Source organism: Dendrobium catenatum, unplaced genomic scaffold (genome assembly GCF_001605985.2).
Source record: "Dendrobium catenatum unplaced genomic scaffold, ASM160598v2 fragScaff_scaffold_1644, whole genome shotgun sequence".
Classification (NCBI taxonomy): domain Eukaryota; kingdom Viridiplantae; phylum Streptophyta; class Magnoliopsida; order Asparagales; family Orchidaceae; genus Dendrobium; species Dendrobium catenatum.
The window spans coordinates 260,308-287,927 of record NW_021320106.1 but is presented as its reverse complement, the minus strand read 5'-3'; the positions used below and the strand labels follow the sequence as shown (position 1 = coordinate 287,927).

Sequence of the window (27,620 nt, the reverse complement as noted above, 5' to 3'; positions counted from 1 at the left end):
CAAAGGGAGTCTTTATCTTTATATTTGAAGGAGTCCTTATACTTTTCCTTCCATGGTGCCTCTTTGGTTGTCACCATTGTTGAACCTTTAACAACCTTTGGCTCCAACATTACCCCTCGTTGTCTTTCTTCAGCACGAATAAGAGAAATGATCTCATTTAATGAAGGTGTCTCTTCTTTGCCAAGGATCTGAACTCTAACCTGATCAAAATCCACATTTAGTCCTACAAGAAAGTCATACACTATCTTTCTCAGTAAAGTTTTGTCAGGATAGCAATATCTTCTGGGCACTTTGTCACTATGCCTCTGTAGTGATCAAATTCTTGCCACAAGTTTTGAAGTAGAGTGGCATATTCTGTTACAATATTTCTTCCTTGTTTAGTGCTCCTCGCCTTGACCTTAATTTTGAAGATTTGGGCAGCAACCTGAGCTTTTGAGAAGGTTTGCCTGGAGGTATCCCATATATTCTTTGCAGTAGAAAGGAACATAAAAGTATCTATAATTTCTGGAGTAATGAAATTCGACAACCATGACATAATCATGGAGTCCGTTTCACCGCATGCCCAAAAATTAGGATGTCCTTTTAGTCCTCCTCCAAGGAGGTAATGTATCTTTCCTTTCTCTTTCAAGTAAGTCTTCAAAAATTGAGACTACTTCAAATAATTTTTCCCATTTAAGCGAAAGAAATGTTGCATATTTTAGAGATCTCTTCCTTGGTGCACCATAGGCTCCTCAATTTGGCCAATGCTCTAGGAGGAACTAATTTCAGACATTGCGAGTCAAATGATAGCAATGAAGGATATTTGCAAGACCCTAGATAACAATGAAGGCTTCCTGGAATTGTACTCTCTGATTTCTAGCAAGGCAATGAAGGTCGCTTTCTCCTCTCTACTTCCTTCGTATATCCCCTCACGATGATCTTGCAACAGTAACGACAATGAAGGCCGACCATGGTTCTAATACCGTGTTAAATTCAAAGAATTGAAGAGGTAAAAATGCTTAACTTTATTACACAAATCTATCCCTATTTATAGATCTATATATAATATCTAATAAAGAAATAAATAAATTATAGAATCATGCATTATTTCCCTAACATAATCATTCCTAAATCAGCCACCTAAGTATGGATCAACATGATCCAAGTGAGCCTCCCACAAATCCACATCCTAGCCATGGGATTAATCTGCTAAGGGACGACAGATTTAACAGATCGACGTGATCCAGGTGAGTCTCCCACGGATCCCCATCCTAGCCATGGGTATATATATACACTTATGTATGTATGTATATAGGAGATGAGAAAATTAGAGGTGGCCTCCCCACCAGCCAACCCAATTGAGTTACCGAGTTACCGGTACATTTTCTAATGGTCTCTCTGAAGTTTCAGTTCTTATGATCTTATTTTTTTTTGTAAATCATTTGATCCTCAATAGGTAAATAAAGGGGAATGAAGGCAGGCTGCTCCACCAGACAACTCGATAGAGCATACCTAAGTTAGTAGAGGCACGTGCACCAGATGCCCCGATCCACCCATACAATGACGGCTTGCATCGCTACTAAAGGAGTTCCTATCATCGTTATTACTAACATTGAATTGAGTACAAACGTGTGTTTGATGTCGACGATCCATTTTTTATATGCATTGATTGGTTAATGAAACTCCAATAGAGATTTATCAAGTTTGTCAATATGTGCTGTATATATTTTCTCAACCAATCCTTAGTTTTCTGAACCATACAAAAAATTTAGTAAGGATTGTTACTTTTGAAAGCTTTAAATCAACTACAAATTTATTCTTTGATCAAGTTAAATTTATCAAATTTCAAATTTATCTCAATCTAGTTAATGTTAACGACATGTATTTTGGCAGCTTCTAAAAATATAATAGCAAGAAGCTTGCAACTTTATCACCTAAACCTGGATCACCTTAAAAAAATTTTTAGTTGAACTCAAATTGGATGATCCAAGGATTTGTGGCCGCATCATTATTTCCTTCATCAACCTCAATGAAGAATCCATCTTACAATACCCATCTAATAGAGTCTGCATATTTGTATTTTGTTCTCCACTAAATGATTTAGTTCTTCTGTCACCCAAATTTAATTAAAAACAGCTTTTTCACTAAGCCACCATATTAGCGTTGAGTTTCTTCAACTATCACTCGTATTATAAGTGTTTTACCTAATATTTCAGCATGTAAACTATAGCATACATTATTCAACTAAGAAGCATCTACAACCGTGTAATATTTGTCATCAAATCCAGGTAATTTTATGCAACTAATCATCAATTTTAAATTAATTGATACTTATGAGTCTTAGAATGTTAATGGCATAGAGAGCAACCAAGGTTTGTGATTAAAAAGGTGAAAATCCAAGTTTGGATTTTTTGTTGTGGGCACCGCAGCGCCGAGGGAAAAGGTGCCTCAACATTGAGCTATATGGGCTTTGAAAAAAAAAATAGGCAAACGCTGCGGCGACGACGTTTCACCGTCGCGGTGTTGTGCCTCAAGTGAGCATATTCAAGAAGCATTTAGAAGATTCTCTGGAGAGTTGTGGCGCTGAGAAAGTTGAGCACGACGATGCTCGATCAAAATAGTGGAAATTTTAATATTAAAATATCTCAACTCACTTGCTCATTTCACTACCATCCCATGCTTGCCAAATGTGGGCTCCGAAAATTCGGTCCCGGCCTTTCCACTGCGCTGCTTATTTTGCTTTTTCTTTTGGCGAGGGAGTTTTAACGGAATAAGTTCCGGGGTAAATTTTGGAAGGCAGATGAGTTTGTAGATAAGACACTACCCAGAGATTTCACCATCATTTTGTGAAGACTTTATGATCTGAGTTCTGGTTTCCTATAGGCGCAAACCCCTATAGTTAATTACCCCTCCCGATAACGAGAGAGAACTTTCGATTAAGGCTAGTCGTCAATCAGATACGTAGAATATACGTAGTATATGACATATAGTAGCAGCATTGGACATTTGGAATGGTTGGAGAATTTGGGAATTTGGGTGTTGGAGGTTCAAAGTTTGATATTTAAAATTAGAAATTTCACCATTTTGCACTTAAAGAAAATGGTGGGGGAATAGATGATAAACCCGATCGAGATCCCATGGTTCCGTTGTCCCGGGCCATCGTGATCCCTGGTCTACTTAGTCAGAGGAGGTAGTCGACCCAACCTGACAGAAGGATCCTTATCGGCAGCCATGGGTTGCTTCGTCCAAGGGTACCTTGTAGACCTGGGGTGAATGTTCCTTATTGGCACCACGAAATATCGATTATATCATATTGATTCATATCTCAAGGATTTGATGCCAATAAGGAACGTATTGGCTTTGGTCATAACCGATATTTCGTGGTGCCATTTGGCGGCAAAACCACTCGGTTCAGAGGGCCCCAGGTCATAACAGTTTATCATGTGGTGCCATTTGGCGGCAAAACCGTCAGTTAGAGGACATGTACCACGTCCTTATTGGCAGGAGATTGTTTGAGAATGGATCCTAGTGATATTTTGACTAGACATTTAGCTCGTTGTGAGCTGAAGTAAATTTTAATTTATCCACACCGGTAAACTGTTGCGGAGGGTAGATGGATTTTGTTTTAAGTGATTGATAGATTTTATTTCAATTTTAAATATGTTGGAATTTGGGATGATTTTGGAGTTTTGGATTTTTAGGAGTATTGGATTTGTGGGTATTTGGGTGGAATTATTAAAATGTTTGGAATGAACCGCTCCAGTTGAGATAAGCATTCAACACGACCATCATCAGGGTATTTGGGATCATTTCCATTTATGGCTTGAACCTTGTTGACCCTATCAACTTATTGATAGGGGATCAGGTTTCATAGGCTTTGTGTCCTTTGTTAGTGAATTCATATTGTTAAAAGCCTTGAAAGTCTAATATGAATGTATTAAAACAAATACATCGGTCGCCACAACCATGTACTTGTTTGAAGGTTCGAACCCTGTCGACTCCTATTGATCAGCATAGAAGGATCATGTTCGAATTTGAATTCATTTATTGACCCGCGCAATATCCCTAGACGTCACGTGTGTACCAATAACACGCTCGCCGAGGCCCATGCGGGTGATTGGGGGGCATTTTATAATTATTTATTGAATCTTGTCGACTCCTACTTATCTTCTTAGGAGGATCGGGTTCAAATTTGATAACCCGCATAGCATCCTTAGACGTCACGTGTGTACCAATAACACGCTCGCTGGGGCCCTTACGGGTTCCATGATTTCTTTTACCCCTTTTAGTATACCAATGTGTATACAAACTACTATGCACGTGCGGGAGTACTTTAAAAGTATTTGTAGACGCCTTCTGTCCGCTTGCATAGAAGTTGCGGATCCGGTGGCGTGTTGTAGCAGCTTGTGGATTGAATTATTTGCTGCTTTATACAGATAGACTGTCGTGTACTACTTGTATGGTTTATACAGGTAGATTGTAGTGCACTAACTAATCTACTGCCTTGTGTTTGTTGATGTTTGTATTCATTCTAGTAGTTTGACATTCATTCGTAGATAGTATGTAATATTCGTAGCAGAGCTCCAGCAGAAGCTCATGGGAGCCTATATCTGTTGCATTCTTTATGTACTTTATTGTGGCATTTGGCTCATATAATACATCTGTCACTGCTACAAATAGGCAGGTAAATGTATTCCTTCACAGACTGAAGTTGACTATAGGATACTGCATTTATATATATATAGAAGATCTTCGACTATAGCTACCCGCGGGTGAATGTTGTACATATATTTGTATTCGTAGAGGTTCGTATGTATTGCAGATCTTCGACATTTTGCTTGTGATCACTGTATTGGGTACACAATGGGTCTTTTACGGTAGCTTGTAGATACTTAATTGCATTCTCTGTAATTCTTTCATGCTTATTCTTAAACTATATCTTGTTGAATGTATAATGGGTCCTATGTTGTGACATGTAGGCATATGCATTTATCACTACTCTTCTATATTTGTGTATGGCGACCCTCTTACAACAACTTGTAGGTACTTATATTTATTGTAAGCATTTGGTGTTGACTACAAACAAGTCATACTCATTATATTCTTCTCAAGTGTATTCCTTTGGTGAATTACTATCTTCTTTATATGATCCAAGGTCGCATCCACTAATGGTTCCCTTTGTAAGGCATTGAACCTTATTCATATAGACTTACCGCTTAACTGATATGAGCATTTGTAAGTTTCATAATGACTATGTACAAGCCAAAGGTTCTGCAGCGCTGCATGTTGAATTCTACGCCTGCAGGAAGCAGATACTTTTACTTACCACTATCTTACTATGTGTCGTATGAGTATCTTTACATTTGTCACAAGCTTCTTATCAATGTAGTTTCTGTACATTGAACTGTCACTGATGACATAAGCACTATTGTATTCGCTTATATTCATTCACCTTGCAATTCTATTACTTGTGTATGAATCATCTTAGCATTACAAATATTTCAGCCTCCTTGGGAATAGATTGTAGTTTGCATGATGAACTTGCACATTTGATGGTCTCTTGCAATTGATTGTATATGCCTTTGAATTTTTTGTCACTTTGAAAACTTATCTTGATTGTCTTGTGAGTGAATTATGCTTGCAAGAGTTTGGCATATCATCACATTTTCTACAACCATTGTTGATTGATTGTAGATGGTCATGTAAAATGTTACAAGTCTTCTACCATCTTTTGAAGATGACTGTGACTTGTATAGATTTTTCTTTAACTTTGTCAATTAATACATACAAGAAAGTTGTATTGATGTTTCATTTAGACAATTCAAAGTCTTAAAAAGCATCTGTACTCTTTTTGTTTGATTTAAGCATTTATCATTCAAAGTTTTATCATTTAAAGTCCGGGTCTTTGTAGTCAAATTGTAAGTTCTGTTTCATATCAAAGATGAGTTCAAGTTCTAGTTCTTTGTTCAACTCATGTGAGTTCAAGTTCTATGTCCCCTGCTGTCCAAATATTGTTCAAATTCTGTTCAAATTTGAGTCTGTGTTCAAATTCAAGTTCTCTTGTTTCAAGTCCAAGCTTATGTTGTCTTTCAAGTTCATTTAAAGTTTATATTCATTTAAATCAATTGCATCAAGTCCACAAGTCCCAAATTGTTCCAAGTCCTTGTCTTATTTTAGACAAAATTTCGACAGCCTCCCAGCGTCTCCCCCGTTTAGGAGAAAAAACAAGAGGCCACCTACCCGCCACGTCAATAAAGATGTGCACGGTTGGTATTTGTGAGACACCGCGGCGGTGATTTTTTTTTTTTTATCCACCACGCCAATAAAGGCATGAGGGTTTTAAAAAATATTTTTGAAAAAGCAGTTTGCTTTTCCCCCGCCTGGTGGTACTTATGAGTGACCCCACCTCGCCGTAGGTGCCGCACCGGGGTCCCATCCCACCACGCGCAATAAAGGCGTGCATGGGCGATTTTTCGGCCCGCCGCGAACATTAAAGTAGGGTTTTTTAGGTGATTACCCGCCTAGTCGTAGGAGCCGCACCGGGGTCCCATCCCATCACACGCAAGAAAGGCGTGCATGAGCGATTTTTCGGTCCGCCACAAGAATTTGAGTTTTAGAAATATTCGTACCTTCACGGGGTTGGCAGTGTTGTCGGCACGTGGATCAAAATAAAAGGTCTCTTATTATTATTATAATTAATTATACTTAATTATAATTAAGAATAATTAATTATAATTAAGAATAATTAATTACAACTAATTATAGTTGAACATAATTAATAATAATTTAAACATAATTAATAATAAGATTTAATTAATTAACCATAATTAATTATAATTACATATAATTAATCATAGATAATTAATTATTAATAATTAATTATAATTAAATATAATTAATAATAAATTATTATAATTAAACATTATTATTAATTATTAATATTATTAATAATTAATTATAATTATTCTCTCTCTCTCTCTCTCTCTCTCTCTCTCTCTCTCTCTCTCTCTCTCTCTCTCGGCCGGAGGAGGAAAAGGGCACAGAAGAGGCTTGCGGTTGGAGAGATGGGAAGCAGTAGCGAATGGGAGAGGGCAGGAGTTCGTGTGTGTGGAAGTGTCGTTTGAGAGGATCCGAGCAGAAGCGAATGGAGGCCTCTTCGTCTCCTATTTGTCGACGTGAAAAGAGTCCGGTTCAGCGGAACTCCTGCAGGAATCGCGAAAAATCAACCGGAGCGGCGCAATTTTGCAGGTAAGCGGGATTTCTTGTGGGTTTTAGGGATTACGTGGATTTTTGCTTGATTTTGATTTTCTTTTCTCCCTTTTGATTTTAATCTTGCTGTTGAGGTCAACACCAAAGAAGGTAGGAGGAAAGGAAAAAGAGCAAGAGAAAGAGAGGGAAGGAATTTGGAGGCCAAGGTCTGGGATTCGTTCGTTGGGCTAGTTCAAGAAATTATAGTTCCAAGTAAGCTCCTAAACTCTTGTCTTTGATTTCAATTCCAGTAAGTTTATAAAAAAAAATAAACATAAATGTGTTTCTCTCAGATTTTACAAAATTTTCACCATGTGATTTTTAATATGTTATCGTATGCTGTATTATGGATGTTTTGGCAATATGAAATCATGTTTTCAACGGTCATACGAATTTCTAAGTATATAGTTGAATTAAAGCATTTATGACAATTGTAGTGTTTATGTAAAAGTCTTGAAATGTTCATGTGAAAATTCCTCTGAAAGAAGAAATTGAAAAAAGGAAAGCCTATTGAATATTATGTTCTATAGGTAAAGCCCAGGCTTTTATTGGTAATTTATATATTTTTTGTATATTGCATCTAACACTTAAATTAAATACCATTATATTGCATTTGCATTCAACATTCATGGCATTGGAGGAGTTATGTTTTGATGTATGAAAAAGTGCACTTTTTGTTATGTTACAAAGAGCCCTAGAAAAGTGTACTCTTTTGACCCCATATGTTTGGTGCAAATGTGGGAGGGGTTCTAGCCCCATTTGTAGGAAACATGTGTGGGAGGTTAAGTCATACTATAAGTACTCTTCTGATCCCATCTGACTGATACAGATGTGGTAAGGATTCTGGCCTCACCTTTTGTGTGTAGGTATGGGAAATAAAAAGAGATATAAGGGCAAGTGGAGATATAAGCAAGCATAAGGACATGTGCATTCTAGTCATGGCATTTTATATATTCATACTTCTAGTTTCTACAATAAAGTTATGACATATTCTGAGTCATGTATTAGTGAATTCTAAAATTTTGTATGAATTTTGACGGGAAGTGAAAGTGAAATACAAGTGAATCTCTAAAAATAAGTATTATGTACGACATCTGGAAACTTCTGTGAAAGTGATTATGTGGTTATAAAAGTGTTAGCCCCGAAATTAGGTATACATACTAGAATCTGGTAAATGCAAGTTTTGCTTATGTTTTATGCATTTTAAAAGCCTTTATATTTTTCTTTGATTTCCTGCTTTTAAATTAATTACTTTTAACATGTATAAACTGAGTTTTGACATCTAAGAGGGATGAAGGAGGAGTCGATTGAGGTAGTTGAACTTATTTTGTTCTTTTAATGTTTCATGAAAAAGTAAAGGCCCTGCGAGTAGATCAGGTGTATAGGCCGGATTTTGGAATCCGAATTTCTAAGATATGATTTTGTAATCCAGCATTTAATTATTTAACGTAGACTTCTATGATCTAAATTATGTAATTATGTTTTGACGAACTAAAAGTTGATTACACTGTTTTTATGTTTTTGGGAAATTTAGTAGCTCTGGTTGTTGTTATTGGTAGATGAGGTAGCTAATTATAGGTTTCGATAAATCCAATCGTGACAATAGATCTGAAGGCGTCACAAACTTGCATATTCGCTCCAACAAATACTTAGATGAAAATTATGCTGCTCAAAGAAAAACATGCATTATTATTTAAGGAATCAGATTACAAATCAGCATTAAATATTCCTAAATATAAATAATACTTAAGTGGACATAACTCTATCCATTTTCAGGACATAACAGCGGTTATCTCTATTGTATGGATATTCGGGTAGATTATTAAGAGATTTGATGAGGAACTAAGTTCCAGCAGAAAGCTAAATAAGAACATGAAAATAGCATTGAAGTTTGGGAGTGAAAATGCATAGAAGAAGGTAAAAAGGGAAGACCTGAGACGCCACAGACTTCTTTGAGTCCAGGAATTGGCTATAAATCGCGTAGAGTCTCCTCTTCTCAGTTTCTGAAACTGAGGGTCTTGTCTTTGAAGCAACAGATTTCAGAAGCATGTCATTAATAATAGGAATTCTTTCCCATTTACCAGTGGCTTCCCTGTCCAAAAGCTCGTGAACTGAAGCAAGCTGAGCATCTGACAGAAGAGCTTGAAGATCAGCCCCGCTAAACCCTTCAGTCATGGATGCTATCACTTCCAAATTGACATCAGCAGACAATGGAAGCTGAGATACCACAATTTGGGAAGACCATTAAGTTTTTATACCACGCATAGAAATGAAACAAATCTAGGATAGATAAACAGTTTAATGGATAAAAAAACTTTACTAGGGTGACTATAAAATTTGAAAGGCAAACCTTCCTTGAAAGAACTTTGAGAATGTCCAAGCGCTCATGCCATGATGGAAAATCACAAAAAAGAAGACGATCAAGTCTTCCAGGACGCAGAAGTGCAGCATCCAGCAAGTCTGGTCGACTAATTTGAGCCACACAGCGTTGTTAGTAAAAATCACAACTTGATTGCAGCATATTTGAAGTTAGCAGATTAATAGTGGGGGGAAAATACTACCAAAGGCAAAACAAGTAGTGTTTTACCAGATAAAACATAACAAAAAATGGATAAATGTGAACCTTCACCACTGATTTTACATAAAACCTTATAAATGAGCATTAAGAGCAAAGCAAAAGTGTAACCACTACAAGTCAGCCCCCATCAATGCAAGATCTAGAGAGGGTTGTTGCAACAAAGAGAATGGGGAAGACCAAATGCACAAGGTAGGGAGCGGCAGAGCAAGGAAGGCCAAGACTAGTGACAAGCGCATGTGCAAGTGAGGTTGATCGTGCGACTAGTGAAAAGAGCACTAGCATGCGACAAAAAAAGATAAATCCAAGTCAAGTACAAGGATATTGGGAAACCAAACTTTAGGATTTTCTTCTCTTCCAAAATAGAGGTGAATTTTAATGTTTTTTTTTCCAAAGTGATAAACCATAGATATAGTTGTTAATTTCCTATATAATTTTGTCGGAGTTTTAAAATTGAAGAATAGGTAATAAGAAATGATTGTACAAAAGAAGGATATTCGAGGTACGCATAAATCAACAAGAAATGTTCAGAATTTTATTGATGATATTTGAAATAATTTTAAGAGAATTGTTTTAGAGAGTTGTGGTAGCACAGAAAAATAGATTAAGAAAAGGTTTTGGGTTTTTTGCAGAAGTTGAAGTAGAATAAGGTACACCCACTAAACAAAAATTAAAAAACTTATTTGATGAAAATGGAATGTCAAAATGCCATTACATGTCGAATAGTGCTCTCTATATGTTAGCAATTTATAAGTATAAAATATTTTAGGTTGCTGGTGTGAAGGAAAATAGAGTGAAAGAACCAAGAAGTGGGTTCACAACTTGTTATAACTGAGGTATGCATTTAAATTAAAAAAATTACAAATTAATCAATGTAATTAGTAGAACCATATATCTTTGTGAAACAAGATATTTATGCTGTTGTTTAGATATGATGAAGGAATTAAATTAATTACCAAGGACATCTCATATATATGATTATAGATAACAAGCTAAGGGAAGCAGCATCTAAAGATCAATCGTTGAACTAAAAGTTAAAGTGGGCGATTATGTTTTCATCTTTATAGTAGAAAACTTTCTATATGTACACTTGACATTGTTAATATTGCTAAAAAATTCCATGGGAGAAAAGATCAAATGATTTCTTCTTTTGTTTGTATAAACAGTATCATTTTTTTAAATGTTGAAGGTAATAGCATTTTATTGAAACTTCATGCATATACAAACTAAAATGTATATAAAATATGAAATGAATGAAAGATAATATATGTGCATGATGAATGAATGAGTTCACCCATTTTATTACTAGCTTGGGATATAAAGTACTCACACACATAAAATGAAAAAAGTTTGGAAAAGTAAATGAAAATGATTATACCTTAATTGGTACATATTTTTACATGGTGCTCCTGAGAAAAGTGCTTCATTGAAAAAATAAGTTATGATAAATTCCTTACAAAATTTCATGTTTTATAAAATAAAATTCGATTTACATAACCTGAATAGATTTCAACCATAACTATTTAAATTTCTTTAAAATGAAATGCTAATGATTACTTATAATAACTTTCATGCATTTTATTCTTATTATTTAAAATTATTATATTACAGAACTATAATTAACTATTAAGTTATGTGACTCAACCCACTATAAAATTTTCATGTTTCAAGAAAGGCTCCTCTAAATTAGGGTTACAGAAAAGGATTTGTATATAGGAGAAGAAGGTTTATATTTGGTTTTATTTTAATTGTTTTAGATGTATAAAATAGAATTGATTTGTATATGCTTTATTCATGAACTAAACATATTATTCAATGAATTTTTATAATTTGGAAGATGTTTCAGTTGAATTAATTGCAATGTTAATTGAAAAGAATAAAACCACTGTCCGTCTAACTGTACCCTTGGTATTCCTTTCCGCCATTCATAGTGAAGGCAACCTAATGCTAGATCGATATCTACCTTCTAGTAAGAGTGCTGCAAAGGTTGAAGTGAAATGAGAGGTGATTTTTAGCTGCTTAATTATGAACTAGATTAAGGGTAGAAAATATTATTTTATTTTTTAATTGATTAATAGATTTTTATTAGTAAGGATTTATAGATGAAATCCTTGCGAACTTAATAGTGGTAGATGATATTAGAAAGGAAAAATCTATAAATTATAGGATTTACCCTAACACAGGCAGACCATAGGCTTCAGAATACTAAAAAAATTCATGTTTATATAAACATCTTATCCTCAATATTTGCAGATAACATCTCAAAATCCCATTTAATTAATCTTCTAGTATCTTTTTAAAAACAAATATCTAAAAATAATTTATGAATTTCCAATCATAACCATCATCAACCTTATCTCAATTCTCAACTATATAGGCCAACTTTTATGCACCTTTCTCTCCGTTAATTCTTGCTGAGCGTTTTCAAATGATTGTAAATCTAGTTTATGCAAATCCTATAAAATTTTCAGCCATATTACCTCTCATCTACCAATTTTCCATCAAATTCAATTGCATTAATTCTATTTCATCTCACTTTGGACACATCTTTTCTATCCATCATACAACCTCAAACCACCTCAACCCTATATTATATAATATCATTGTCAATGGGAGCTACTCCCACCATCCCTTAGATTCTCTTTCCCAAACAAAACAAGTTCATTTTTATAGCCTTTAACTTCAATAGATGTTACTATAACAGGAACCACAATATCAAGCACCTTTCGATGTAACTTCAATTTATTTGAGTCTTGCAACTTACAAGCATATTACCCCTAGATAGCTCATTTTCTATCCTATTCCCTTCACATTAACTATATGTCATCGCCTTATTGGTGCACCTTTTCCTCCATGTTTTACAAGTCCGCTCCAAGTAGTTTTATATTTCAGAATTATATCTTCAATAAGCACTGCTCGCAATGTCTCCTCTAGTCTCATGCCCAAAAATAGGTTATTGTGATATTAGTTTGACAACAAATAAAGGGCAATATCCATAAAATTTAAAAATAAAGAAAAGTATAAGCACCTTTCGTAATAAAAAAAATAAGTGATATTATCATGAAGCAGTTTGAACAGTTTGGAAAAACCTTGAGAAAGTATAGCCATCTAAAACATTGAATGCAACTCCCTTCCTCGAAAGTCACAACAGACAATCTCATCAAAGCAACTCATATAACAGCTTAAACAATGGTTCATTACCTCCTATCCCTTGCTTGGGGGTGAGAAGAAATTCCAGGTGAACCAAGCTTTAAAATCCTAGAGTAAAAGATCATAGTTGAACTTTTTTTAACAGGAACACTATTACTAATTTTTCCTAGCTGTTAAACAACGAAATTGCTTAAATAAATGTATTTCTCCAGCCACATAACAAATTTCAACATGTCTAAGCAATACATGTAATTGATTCAATCTCTCCATACTCCGGCAAAAAGCTTATACCCCCGAACCCTTGTACACAAGGTCACAGAGTAGAGCATGCAAAGGACAACAAGCTATCCAAGTAGATACTATTTCTTAAAATTATTAAACTAACCATCCAGTTCATGAAAGAAAAAGTCATTAGAAAACATGCAACGTATAAGTTTTTGACCAAGCAGTTTTAAAAATTTATCATAAATTCAAGTATTTTAAGTTGTAACATGCTGCATATAGGATGATAATGAACTTGATAGGTTTATCAACTTTAGCTACTGAAAAGTTAATTCACTAAAAATGGGCCAATACTGCATTTGATCAAGACCTCTCTGATCAGAATCTCAAAATGGCTCCTCTTAATTTCATACACAGCACAACAAAAAAAAACTTTAAATGATCATAATAGATGCATTATAAAAGAAAAATCAAACCACAAGGTTATAAGTTTAACAGAATGATGAGTTTCTCGGGCAAATCAGTAACATCTTTCATATATTTTTTAACGTCAAGTAAGCAGATATAGAAATAACACAGTAGAACACAGTTCCTAACAGAACAGCTGCATAGAGATCCTCAACATTCACTTCTGAAGATACGGTTAAATGTCTATTGCATATAGGCATGCTCGAAACTCAATGTTTGAGGAATTTATAAAGCCTACCTAGTTGCAGCAAAAACAAAAACCCCTGTTAATGCTTCCACGCCATCTAACTCAGTCAGCAGCTGCAAATCAATTATGTAGAAAAGGTAAGGCAGAAAATAAAACATCATTTAAAAGATAAACATCATCCATTGGCTCGGCATTTAGCACTTAAGCTTCGTTTGTGACAGCTTTTGTACTGCTTTTTAAAACTAACCTGATTAACAACACGATCAGTAACCCCTGTGTTGTCATGACCCCTCTTTGGTGCGATAGAATCAAACTCATCAAAAAACAGTAGGCAAGGTGCTGCTGCAGCTGCTTTTGAGAACAAATCACGAACCTGAAACAATAGAGTAGAATATTATTTTTCAGATTTAAGCTCTAAGAGTGAAAAGGAGCATAGAATAATTCCTGGAACTTCACTAAGGAACTCAAGAATATGACTTGTACTGCCAGTACATACACTTATGAAAATATCATTCAGGAGAAGCAGCCTTTATAAAGAACTAATACCTTGAAGGAGTTAAAAGAGGTACAAAACCAAGGTTCTTAAGGCAAAGAACTTTCTGGCCTAGGGATAAATTTAAATTCATTAAAAATTAAAACTTTGCAGGTGGATGTTACTACCCGTCTTTAGGTTGAAATAGATGTTACATCACCACTGGAAAATGAGTTGTAGATTGGCTTCAAGTCTTGCACTTATTGGTAGAAGATAGTATTTGAAGCTATCCCTCCAAACTATTTTAATTTTTTTCGCACAATTTCTCTGATTGTTTCAAGACCCATCAAAATCTGAAACAATCAAACATGCAAGCACATAAACGATAATCAAATGTACAAACATGTCATACTTACACAATGGTTGTTGCTCGTCCATCATTTGTCCAAGTTTGTTCTCAAAATTTGGAACTAATTAATTTTTCTCAGGATCTCAAGATTACCCTCCATATCCCTACGACCTTTTCAAACATGACTTATACATATTTTGCAAGCAAGATAACAAAATTTGATTATTAGATTATGGCAGCTCCCCCTGCCCTCTTCTTTCAATCAACCTTCAAGCAAGGAAATCTAAATGATCTTTTCTGTTTTCATATATTGTTGGATGTTTTATCCTTTAACTTCTTGCTTTAATTTTCCATTGTGACCATTCATGGCAATTGTCATTGTTGTACTCATATCATTTTCTTGTTATAAAATTACATTTTCTTTAAAAAAACCTTTATCACTTTGGGGTAAAAGTTACACACCATCAAATGCATAATAGAAGGGAAGTATCATAAGTACATTTGAAAACTATTGTACAAGTTCATTAAATAAAACTCAAAGCTCTTATTTTTCACAAGCACCTGAGATAGGTATCACTTTTATCAACAACTTATAATAGGGCAAGTTTTAGGATAACATACTGTAAGTAAAATTAAATTAATAAAACTATGGAATGTTGCCTTTAAACAAACGGTTAAAAATTATGCAGCCTTCAAATCAGTACTAATAATGATATTGAATTTTAGTTCAACTTTCACTGACCATTCTTTACTATAAATTTACAAATAATCTTTAAAATTATAGTTAAAATCTTTACAATAATTATCAAATGTGGGCATGCATGAGCCCAAACATGGAGAAAGCTGGTTTTTATAAACTAGATCTCATGCATCATTTTGAACATCCAAAGAACCTTGACATCGAATCCATGTTTTTAGTAGGATCGCATTTTACCTTACCTACAACTCTACCTAATTTAAGCTCTAGCCCTTCCACAACAACAAAAAGCAGCACAACGCTATGTGATTCAATTTAATCGTGCTAAATTTTCTTCAAAGTTGCTTAATTTGTGCATTCTTAAGAATAATTTTCATGTTTTGCTCATTAAATTATTTGTTTATATTCATGCTCATGTCGATCAGCATTGATCTTAATAACAGCTTTACAACCCATTTGCAAGTTAAACATCAAATTGTCCAAGTTGTACGATTTTGCCAAAAAAATTCAACAACACTTACACTGTCGCTCAACCCCCCTCTCGAGCCTATCCCACCCAAACCAAGAAATGAGAGCATGGCGATGCATGAGACAACCAAGCATATTTTTGGCATCTATCCTCCCTACGACAAGAAAGGTTAGCATAGGTAGTGTAGCATAAACAATGAGCTAAGAGCCATCCAACTCAAGCAAAAAGAGGTGGGCATGAATTTTTTAGACTCAACCTACCCATAACAAAATGACTAGCACAAAAATTTTGAGACAAATCTAACTTGCAACAAGAAAGGCAGGCATACAAATTCAAAAGACAATCCTACTTAACACCTAACATAGTAATAACATAGACGACCACCACAACCTGTTAAGCTAGTCGTGGATGACTGGTTCTAGCCAATCTTAGCTATATATACAGGAGAAATATGCATACTCTCACAAGCAAGTGGACGAGGTTAATTCACTAAAAGAAGAATCTGTCACCAAAATTCAGCAAAATTCGCACTAGGAAACATACACAAGAAGTTTCCTATAGTACTTCATCTTTCAGGTAAGATTTCATAATTTTCGAAAAATCGTCTTTCTCTTCACCTCTCATTGTAAGTAATGTTGGGGTGGTGTGATCAACCTCTGTGTAATGCAGACAAAATGGTTTCTTAAGGAGGAAAAAAGGATTTTTAAAGATTATTTTTCTTATATTTATGATATTGCATGTCACCAAGTGTGGGCATATATAGGAATGGGTGTCACCTTGCATGCCCCTACATGGGTAGAAACCATCAAACCTTATGGAGCTCAGGGATTCATTCTATGAACGCTTGATGACATAGAGGGGCTATCGACACGTGTTGACTTGTTGGACCACAAGCACTCCTAGTTGCATCAACAAGGGTTCCCTTTTGAGACCATAAATCGAGTTAGCCAACCTAAGACAAAGCTTGATTCTGTTATAATCTTCGGGATCAAACCGGTCCAAGGTTTGTTCCTAAGCAACCAAACAACCCCCCCCCTTCTCGCGTGCTTGTTTCTCCCTACCTCCAATCATGATAATCACAGAACTTTGCTCATCTCGTGCGTGATTCTCCCACTCACATCTTTCCTCTTGCCATTTAAGGAAAAGAGGAACCTAGGGCATCATTCCTATCATCTTTCTCACAACCACCATGCACCTTCTTCCCCTTCCTCTACCGCTGTCGAACCTCTCTCCCGACAACAACTTACTTTCTCCCGACAACAGTCATCAACAAATGTTTCTCAAATATCCTCTCCTTCTATAGTGGGTTTCTTTCCTTCTCTCTTTCTTCTCTTTCTTTTTCTTATGTGTCGAGTCACCTAGTTAAGAGTTCTTTCGTGTTTAATGCGAAGCTATATTCAATTGGTATTGATTTTTATATAGCCTGAAAGTACTAGTATGTTGGGCTTTTTTGATTGTATATAAAAATTCTTATTTATGATTGATGATTCAAGTTGATAAAACCCTAGGTAATCATGATCTTTGCATTGTATTGTAGATATTTTCCTATTTATTTAATTGTTGGGAGAGATCTTCTAAAGTATTGATAGCTTGATGTGATTAGGACTATAAGGTTAACAACATTTTTGCAATAGTTAATATTAGCATTGATGGAGTAGCCTAGTCAATCAACTTGGATGCTTTGAAGTGCGTGCATATAACTATTTAATTCTTCTTTTTATAGGACTTTCGCTTAGCGGAAACATGCAACCCGTAATCGGAATTGGATTTCGTGTCAATCAAAGTAAGTCACTGTTATTTATTATTGAATAAACGTATTCTTCTTTGTCAAGGGCGATATCCTTATTACTCAAACTATGTTCATTAATTTTATAAGTTAGCAGTCGTATATTAAATTCTCAATTATAACTATGCGGTAATAAGTTATCAGTAAGTCACTGTTATAAGTTACCTTGAATTATATTACACAAGCTCTTATTCAGTTGCTTTGTATACCTCTCGATCCATTTTCATAACATAAAATCCATTCATAGTGGATCTTCCCACATTTTTAAACTATGCTCCATTACTCTCCCCTAAAAATTCATTGTAAATTTCATAAGTTTGATTCCTCAATAATTATTACAATTCTAAATCATACATCATAAAAGCCCTAAACCAAATAGACCAGTAGCCCAATAAACTATTCAGGCAAAACAATTCTTTTGTTAGAATTTATGACTTGCTTTTTTACCTAGACCTAAAGACAATATAAGAATTTTTGGCATTTGGTTTATGGTGCAGGTGAAAGAATATATATATTCATATATCTTACAGCTTGCTCTGAAGCACCAATGTATTTGTTGAGTAGCTCAGGCCCTTTAACAGATATAAATCTAAGAGAGCAAGCAACTGCAGCAGCTCCTATAATGTGAGTTTTTCCACAACCAGGAGGCCCATACAATAGCACATTTGATCTCATCCTCAACGGTGAATGAGCAAAGATATTTGGGAACTTAGAAGGCAATTCGATCATCTGCAATTCAAAATTACATAAATTTAACATTAAAGATAAAAATGGAAACGGTGATAATTCGAAAAATAACTTCAAATAAAAATGATATTCATTATTGATGTATCCAATTATCAAAAAATAAAATGCCAGTTACCATTTACTTCTTTGCCACAAAGTAACATCAATATGGGCTTAAAGTTGATCCTTGATGTAATCCAAACAACAAGCCTTTCTTTCACTATGTGGGGTCGAATACATGAATCTTTTTTCTTCATTGTGTCATATTAAAAGTCAAATTCTCATCTAAATCTAATAAAAAAGGTCATTTCTAATATTTTCTAAACAAGTCTTTTTAGGTCTGACTCTTCCTAAAATGAAATAAGAAAATACTTGGTCAAACCACCATGTATTTGAAAATAAATAACAGCTCTTACATATATATATCCTTAATGACATGAATATAAGAATTATAAGCAATGTAAGAAAATGAAGAATTATAATAGTAGATAAAATTAGCATCAGGGCATCAGGAAAAATAATGGGCCTAAGGTTATATGGAAAAATTGCTAAAAATGATTTATAATAGGCTAAACATCATTGACAGCATTTGATATAAAGAATGAGCTTCATAAAGCCAACCCCATATAGTTGGGATAAAGACAAAGATACCGACACTTAAACCTCTGCAAAATGCTACATGCCCAACACCCCCCCCATCGATTTCTCTCCCATACGTGCACATATGTGCATGCATGCACACACAAAAAACAGCACAATAGGAATGAATAAACAACCAAACTAATAAAAATAGTGCTTCCAATAAGTGCGCTGTTTCCTTTCTTATCCAGCTCACTTCTGCTTAGCAAGCATTTATTCAAGAAACGAGATGGTAGAAACTTTGCAGTAAACATCATGGTGTTAAGGACGGAGACCTTCAATGAACAAACATAAGAAAAGAAAGAAACCATATATTAAGCACTTACTAGATTTTCTGAAATCCTGGCCATGAATTACATTCAATACATCGATTTTCCAATGCTTGAAAATACTTACCACTTGCTGAAAAAATTCAAAATTCAGGTTTCCATAATCCTGCCCATCCAAGAATAAATCGGTTTAAACTCCACAGAGCACTCATACACATGGAAAGGCACACGAGAATCCCGCACTTAAAACTTCTGCATGTAACTTCTTCCGGTGGTAGATTTCAACCACACCTCCAAGTGATAGGTTACCCCAAATGATCCTAATTATAATCATTCCAATGCTAATTCTAATCATTTCAGGGATAGGAAACTTAAACCATCAAAACTAACACACTACAATAGTGATTTCATTACTCTACAATAACAAAAACAACAACATCAAGCATTTATCCCACTACGTGGGGTCAGCTACATGAATCATTTGGCTCCATTGTGTCCTGTTAAGAGTCAAATCCTCATTTAAATCTAATAAAAAAAAGTCATTTCTAATATTTTCTAACCAAGTCTTTCTAGGGCTACCTCTACCTTCTTAATATAGGCCAAATCTACTATATCTATACTCCTAACTGGGTCATTAGAAGGGCAACATTTTATGTGACCAAATCATCTAAGGCGACTCTCTCGAATCTTATATGTCACCGGAGCTACTCCAACCTTTTCATGCATAAACTCATTTCGCATGTCTCGAACAGTGAAGCCACTCATCCTTTCACAAAAAAAATTGCAATATAAAAAAAAGATCTAGAAAAAGACGACAACAAAATTGACTATTCATAAGTTATGAGATCTGCTTTCTCTAGAAGATATTTTCCATACAACATTCAAGGATAGTAAGGTGATAACTTTATAAACCTCTTGAATGGCAGTTCGAATGTGGCTAAGTCCACCGATATCTTCCCACCCATTGCGCCCACCTTCAACAACAGCCTTTGTTAACCCACGCATGGAAACCGGAACAAAGTCATGCAGTGCTTCCGAAAAATCATCCTTTATCAAAACAGGCTTTTCAGGCTCCGTATCATTGAAAGCTAATGAATGACTAATAGCAGCATGCACAGCACGATCAACCAAAATTTCCTGCAAAAAATCATTTGAGTACCCAGTGCATGAAGCTACTGACACTACATCAAGAAGGCAATGACGAAAAAAGACAGCAATGTATTTTTTATGCACATGGCATTTACAGTTATACTGAATTCTTCACAGTAAATGTTTGAATGTGTTGAGCCCTTAAAAATTGAATACACGGAACCACTTAAAAATGTTGATTGTCAAGAACAAAATATCCAAGTTGATTTCATAATAAGCGCATTAAATATAAACTTGAATATAGCACTACTCAAGCTAGATGGGGTAAAGAGGATAATTATGAAAACATAAACAAAACAGCCAAAAATATATGAGAGAGTCGCCTCTTGCAGAGCTTCTTTTAAATTTATTTAATTGCATCTGCACTTGGTTTGAAGTTACTGAGTCAAGTATCTGCAGCAGATTATTTTAATAAATACTGCAATAAACATTGTATTGCGTATACCTTAAGAAAAGAAAAGGAGGCTACATTTTTCGTGTGCCTAGAAGAATTAACAATTAGTACTGTCCAATCTTACATAAAACAAAAAGGTGAAAAAAAAGGAATTGTCTGCATTGCAGTGTGCTTGTGTATAGAAAGTGCACGTCAAACAGATGATGCAAATAAAAAGCTGACGAATGTGCCAAATAGTGCATTTCAAATCACAGCTGTGCGGGAAAAAGATGAAGGCGTTTAAATGTCAACATCTGCAAACCTATCCATCATAGGAAGGAAGATCATCAGAGGTAATCAAATCAAAATTTTAAACTATCTACAAACTAATGCGTTAGCAGTACTACCATACTAAATGTTGAAATTTTCTCCAAATTAATGGAGTTAGCAATGGGGCATGATCAATGAACATCATCAATGGATTTCAAAAGTAACGTATAGTAAACCAACAAACATCAAGTTTTAAGCTGAACAAAACAAACCCAAAAGTTCACAAGAAGAAAGGCCCACGCATGGCAAGATAGCTGTGCAATCAAAGCTTGCAGGACTAACTCAATGTCTTACAGAGGAGCAAGAAGTTGAGAAAAACCCCGCAGCAGCCACAAACCACAATTTCTTTTTTTTCCAATTTTGGACACACTAATGAAAGCAAATAGGCAGAAAGGATTTGCAAAGCTTCATCTAGTCATCTATTCTGATCTTCTCACGGGCATTGAGTTTGTTCTGATATGCAAGGATTTAAATCTTAGACCAGATGTTTGTAATGAGGTTCTATATTGCAAAGAAGAAGATGAGGGAGAAGAACGCATAAGGTTGCTAGAAATATAGAGGAAGAAGTCCTGGACGAAGCTGCAGAGAGAGAGAGGCGGCCTGAAAGGATTAGGGTTCAAAGAACTAGCTCTAATACCATAAAAAATTTCTTAATTGATTAGTCTTATTGTTCAAAAGGTACTACATCTATATATATGCTAAAAGAGTACCTAATAAAGGAAATAATTAACTAGCTTAATTCCCTCCTAAATTTTAGAAAATAAAATCATAAGAGAATGATTCTTTCCTAAAATTAGGAAACATAATCATAGGAGAAGATCACAATTGATCTCTCCTTTTATTCCTAAAAATATTTTCCTAAAATAAAAACATAATCATAGGAGAAGATCACAATTGATCTCTCCTTTTACTCTTGAAAATACTTTCCTAAAACAATTTCCCTAACTTTTGACTTTCAAATATTCAACCGTTTATAATATTTAGTAGCATAAAAATTGGTTTTTATATTGATAAAAAAAGGCCAGTTAGCCTTTGAGATGTTAAATAAAAACACACCAACAACAAAAATTGAAATAGAAGCATACACCTCATTATGTGTGCCTTAAGGTGCACCTCAATTGTTTGAGGATTATCATGCTTCTCTCAGTATAAGGTTATAACCTCAAGGCGCTTCGCATGCACCTCTCCCTAAGGAAATACTCAAGGCACATATTTAATTGCACAATTTTAAACAATAAAAAAGAGAGCTTGAAAATAAAACTAAACCAGGAGATCATTGTTGGTGACACCATATAAGAGCAAGTATAAGTCAAGCTATTGATCATGCTGTCTAGGCATCTTTTTCAGTTGAATCATAAAGAACTCTTACAAAGATCCTAACAGCAAATATAAATATCAGTAAGCCTGCACAATTCATTAAATATTATTAGCACTGGGAGAAAAGAATACCAAGTCATATGCGTCAAAACCATCACATTTGGAAGCAATCTCGGAAATTATATCCTCGGAACAATGTAAACCACGCTTCAGGATTTCATGCTTCAGTATAGCTCCTCTTTCAGACACAGCAGGGGCAGGTAGCTCTACATGGAAATCGAACCTCCCTGAAATTAAAATGCTATTGGGTTATTAATCCAAAGAAAAAGAGTAACTGGTAACGTCTACAAATGCTATGGTAATGATATGCAGCTATTAAACATTGAATAAGGAGCAAAATAAAAGAAAAGGAACCATGAGAGTATAAGGATCAACCAGAAGATGTTAATAAGTGAGGTAGCTTTCCAAGAGACTGAGCAGAAGCCACGAAAGCAATGCTGCCATATCCACAAGAGTTCTGACAGTTTTCCTGATTAGAACGATTGAAAAAACACATGATTTAAAGAAAATTGTTAAATTCTAAGAATTGGAGAGGGAAATGGCTTTTTTTTTCATCACACAAAACTATCTCTATTTGTAGATCTATACAAATTAAGTTAATAAAGAAACAAATAAATACAGAATCATGCACAATTACCCTAATATAATCCTTCCTAAATCAGCCACCCAAATATGGAAGAAGATCGGCGTGATCCAGGTGAGCCTCCCACAGATCTTCATCCTAGCCGTGGGATCAAGGGCCAAGGGATGGTTGAGATTTTAACACTCCTCTTAAATTGAGGAATACATATATGTCATTCTCAGCTTGGTAATTAGTCACCACAGAGTCCTCCATTTGGTCAAAACTTTGGGAGTCAAACATTACGTTGGCAAAGGGTAGCAACGAAGGCTAAATTGGTTATAGATAAGATAGCAACCACAAGGGAAGGCCGACAACGAAGGCACGACAATAGGAAAAAATATGTTTTTAAGTTTGTGGCAAGCTTCAAGGATCGCAGCAGAAAAACACGTATCAAGCGGCTCAGCACATGCTATGCAAATCTCCTCCCGTTGATCGAGCCAACCTTCAGCCCAATGCAAATCAATCATCTGACTCCACCCGAACACTCCCGTTTGATCGACCCTGTACAGGCGCGCGCAAGGCCTTTGATCCCTCTGGTCTGATTGCAGGAAGGATGCAGGTCTTGCACTTTTGCTTGTCCTGGCCCTAGTCCCTCACGAGAGAGAACTCTCAACTCTTTCAATACACACTCAAGAGGTTTTGTACTCGACTTCTCTTGATTCTGCTCAGTTGACATTGGACTTTGCATGCAACAGGAGCCCTCCCGCTCGATCTATCCTCGGTCTTGGACGCACGAAGGAACCAGGACCAATATTCCTTAAAATTTCTGCAATAAAGGTTGGTGGAAGGACTAGTATTTCTCAAAATTTTGGTAATGAATGTCAGTGGTGGGAACCTATATTCCTCATAATTCTAGTAATGAAGGCTGGTTGTGGGAACATGTATTCCCTAATTCATGCTCGCTCCTCTTGATCCTCTTCTTCACTTATTTGCCCCCTAGGTAGGCACACACGAGAGACGCATGTAGAAGACCGCAAAGGGGAAGCCCTCCACTTGTTTGGCTGCCCTGGACGCACGCGAGAAAGAACAGAACGCAAGAAACAGCTCTCCCTCTCTCACGCTCTTGTTTTTGAAGAACTGAATGCCTTTCTCTAATACCATATTAAATACAGAGAATTGTAGAGGAAATTTATAAATCTATACAAGATATCTTAATAAAGAAACAAATAAATAATCATGCATAATTGTCCTAATATAATCCTTCCTAAATCAGCCGCTAAAAGATGGAAGGAGACCGACATGATCCAGATGAGCCTCCCACAGATCTCCATCCTGGCCGTGGGATGGTTGGAATTTTAACAAAAATAAATTAAAAAAGAAAACAATGTGGGTAAATTTTCTTACTAGAAAAAACTTTAGAGGTAAATATCACATCATGTGAAGACTAATTCATGGAAAATTCAAATGAACTCCTTACCCTGTATTCATCCATAATGTCTATCAAAAAATTAGCCAAACCAGTGACAGAAGTGGAAGTCTGTAATCCCTCAGAATCAGATGAGAACGAAATAATATTATCCAGATCATCAAAAACGATAATGGAAGGGGAATGAACTAGAGCTTCAGAAACATAATCTGCAATTGCTTGCCGAATTGTTTGACTCTTCTCAAGAGCAAGTTTTGAGCAGCCAATAAATACTCTGCAATTGAAAATTTATCAGCTATTTCGTTGATCATTAATAAAATAAATAGAAACATACAAAAGAAATTAATAAAACGCAAAGATCAAAATGAGCATAATTCAAAGCATACACATGGGCTAAGATTTCTGCATGCTCTTCCAAATGTTTAGCAATAGCCATGACTAATGTAGATTTTCCAGAGCCCTGACAAACAGGAAAAAAATAGTAAGGATAGACCTTAGTAAACGCCTAAACCTCTATTAAACAGCAGCTAGAATTTTTACGACTGTGCGTATGAATACATTTTTTGCATAATATTTATAACAAACAGAAAAACTGCTTATGAATGATAAGAATGAAGAGTTCATAAAAATAGCATTCAAAAAGCGTCATAAAAGGAGGGAGCTTTCAAAGGCTTCAGCTTACATCCACGAAAGTGCTGATATGATCCCAGGATCAGACAAATGACAAAAAATGATTGCAACGAGCTCTCCTTGTGCCATTACTAATATTGTCTCCTAATCTTCATCAATTATTTTTAGCCGTATCCCAACTATTAGTGTTTTCGTTATGCATCCTCTTTTTTTTAATTCATTCTCATTGATTGCTAAATGAGAAGTTTTACTCTATTATGCTAGTTTTTATTTATTTTTTCACAATTTTAAGTCATGTTGCCCTTGGTCTATCTTTTTTCTTCTTAATTCTTACATTAACTCATTCATTCACCTCAATTTTATAACAATTTCAATCTACAAGATATTGTCCTATGGCAAGTAATCTTAAGCTGCCTCTCAACATTAAACACAAAACTTTAGCTATAGAAATTAGGTCATATATATCCTTTTGTATAAAACAAACCTAATAAATTTAAGCTATTACCCCTTTGTATTACTTCATCTTCCAAGAATGATAATTGAATTACTAATTTCCCGGGAACTAAAATTGCATAGCATGAACTCAATTTTTGTTCGACCAATCGTAACCCATAAAGAATACTAAAGGGTTGTGTATCAAATTTTGCAATACATAAAAAAATCATGGATAGGGACAAAAAAATCATGGACAAGGACTATACTTGAAGAAGACTTCAATTAGAGACAGTGAAGTATTTACTGATGTTGTTGGGCCAAATCAACAACATACTGAAGATCAATTCTATACTTATGGGTGGGAGAACTGCATTACTTGCAGAGCATGAAACAGTTGGCAGTAGGGAAAAGTTGATTATTAGTTATTTCCAATAGAATATGTGAAGGAATGTGACCAAGTAAACTACTTGAGAAACGAGGAATGTCAACTGAAAAATCTATGAAGATGTCATGTGATAATAATGTTGCCATAACTATCGAAAAGAATACAGTAGAGATCAATTATCATTTCATCACAGAGAAGTTAGAAGGGCTCATAAAACTTTATAAATGTCCACAAATATTAAAATGAAAGATAATCTTACAAAGTTATTGTCAACTGCCAGCTTTGAAAATTTGAAGTCCAAACTAGGATGATTAACATCTATATAACCCAGCTTGAGAGAAAGTGTGGATATCTATTTATCTCCCTTCCATGTATGGAAGAATATGAAAATTCACCTGGAAAGGATTTTATTTTAGAATATTGGGAGATTTTGGAGAATGGTTCAAATCTCTTTCCCTTCATTTGTTTCACATTTCTCTTATGCCATTTAAGTAGTTTTAATTGTAATTAGTTGTTGATTTTGATTATTTAGCCACAAAGCTGCCTCTTGCCTCATGCATCGGTGAGTACCAGAAAAATGGAGAAATAAATCTTCAACTATCTCCAAATTCAACAATGATACATGAAAACTAATTCGATCAAAAAGTTTTTCAATAAAATAAGCTTAATAAATGCATCTCAATAAACATGAGTCATTTCTACCATTGAGGTTCCATTTGATATAATTTATTGCAATTAATGCACATCTAAATTCTTCATGCATTATTGCATATCTGTAGTTTTATTCCATTTGACCCTATAATCTAAATTATTCATTCTCTTAAAGACACGGTGAACATCAATTTACAAAGCTAAGTGCACTGGATCGAAACACGACTCAAACTTGTTTGATCAAACGATTAACTTTATATTGATTAAATAGATATGCTAAAACAAAAAATAAGAAAGAGGCCAAGAACAAATCAAGCATTTCGCAAACAGATTCAAAAGTTGACAGTTAAATGAAATGTGTTTCCTAACTATTATTCATAGCGGCTCACATCCTAAATTCGATCAGCAAAGGTACCCATTTTAATAGGTTTGTTTAAGTTTGATTCTTCTATAGTTACCATTATTTTAAGCATCTTCTTCATTCCACAAAAATGTTTCTTGTCCATTAATTCAACATCATCTTAATCATTTGAATCCTTTTATAAATATTATTAACCAATCTAGTTTAATAACGCTCATAACTCTCTAAATCTAAATAAATACTGCATATGATGCTAAAACATCACTAATATGCAAATTCTGAACTGTTAACTTCACACTTGTTGAACACTCAATAATGTACTTCATGATTCTAGAAGTTATGGGAATCCAAATAAATCCCTAGTTCTTTTAAATTGTCCATCAGCTAAAGCTCCTATTAACCTTTAACAGCTCAAGCGAACTCTTCAAAGCCTAGTTGTTTAATGAACCAAATGTATGCCAAAAATACAATTAGGAGTCAAACGTAAGGCTTTCGAAAAAATTAAGGATGATTCAGCAAGTGTTATTAAAAAGAGGACAAAATACAATCCTCCAAGTATAAATATTATTAACTACTTCGAAGTAGAATTGATGTAAAACAATGATGATGAACAAGAATTGCTTTTAAGAAATTAATAAATTGTGAACTTTGCTTGAATAAATATACACGGATGCTTCTTCAAGTTAGATCTTAGAAAATTCCATG

The 27,620-nt window shown here is 34.8% G+C and overlaps 1 protein-coding gene across 3 annotated transcripts in view; it reads right to left on the bottom strand.

Moving 5' to 3' along the window:
• Positions 1–27,620, bottom strand: part of LOC110109464 (peroxisome biogenesis protein 1) — a 63,896-nt gene that overhangs the window by 5,917 nt on the left and 30,359 nt on the right. For all 3 annotated transcript variants that reach the window (XM_028701188.1, XM_028701189.1, XM_028701190.1), the window contains 10 exons: positions 24,840–24,913; positions 24,505–24,727; positions 22,841–22,934; positions 22,538–22,692; positions 20,149–20,373; positions 18,131–18,331; positions 14,077–14,202; positions 13,881–13,942; positions 9,578–9,695; positions 9,160–9,444 (listed from right to left, as the gene is read on the bottom strand). In XM_028701188.1, coding sequence (XP_028557021.1) covers positions 9,160–9,444; positions 9,578–9,695; positions 13,881–13,942; positions 14,077–14,202; positions 18,131–18,331; positions 20,149–20,373; positions 22,538–22,692; positions 22,841–22,934; positions 24,505–24,727; positions 24,840–24,913 — 1,563 coding nt within the window. The remainder of the gene's footprint in view (positions 1–9,159; positions 9,445–9,577; positions 9,696–13,880; positions 13,943–14,076; positions 14,203–18,130; positions 18,332–20,148; positions 20,374–22,537; positions 22,693–22,840; positions 22,935–24,504; positions 24,728–24,839; positions 24,914–27,620) is intronic.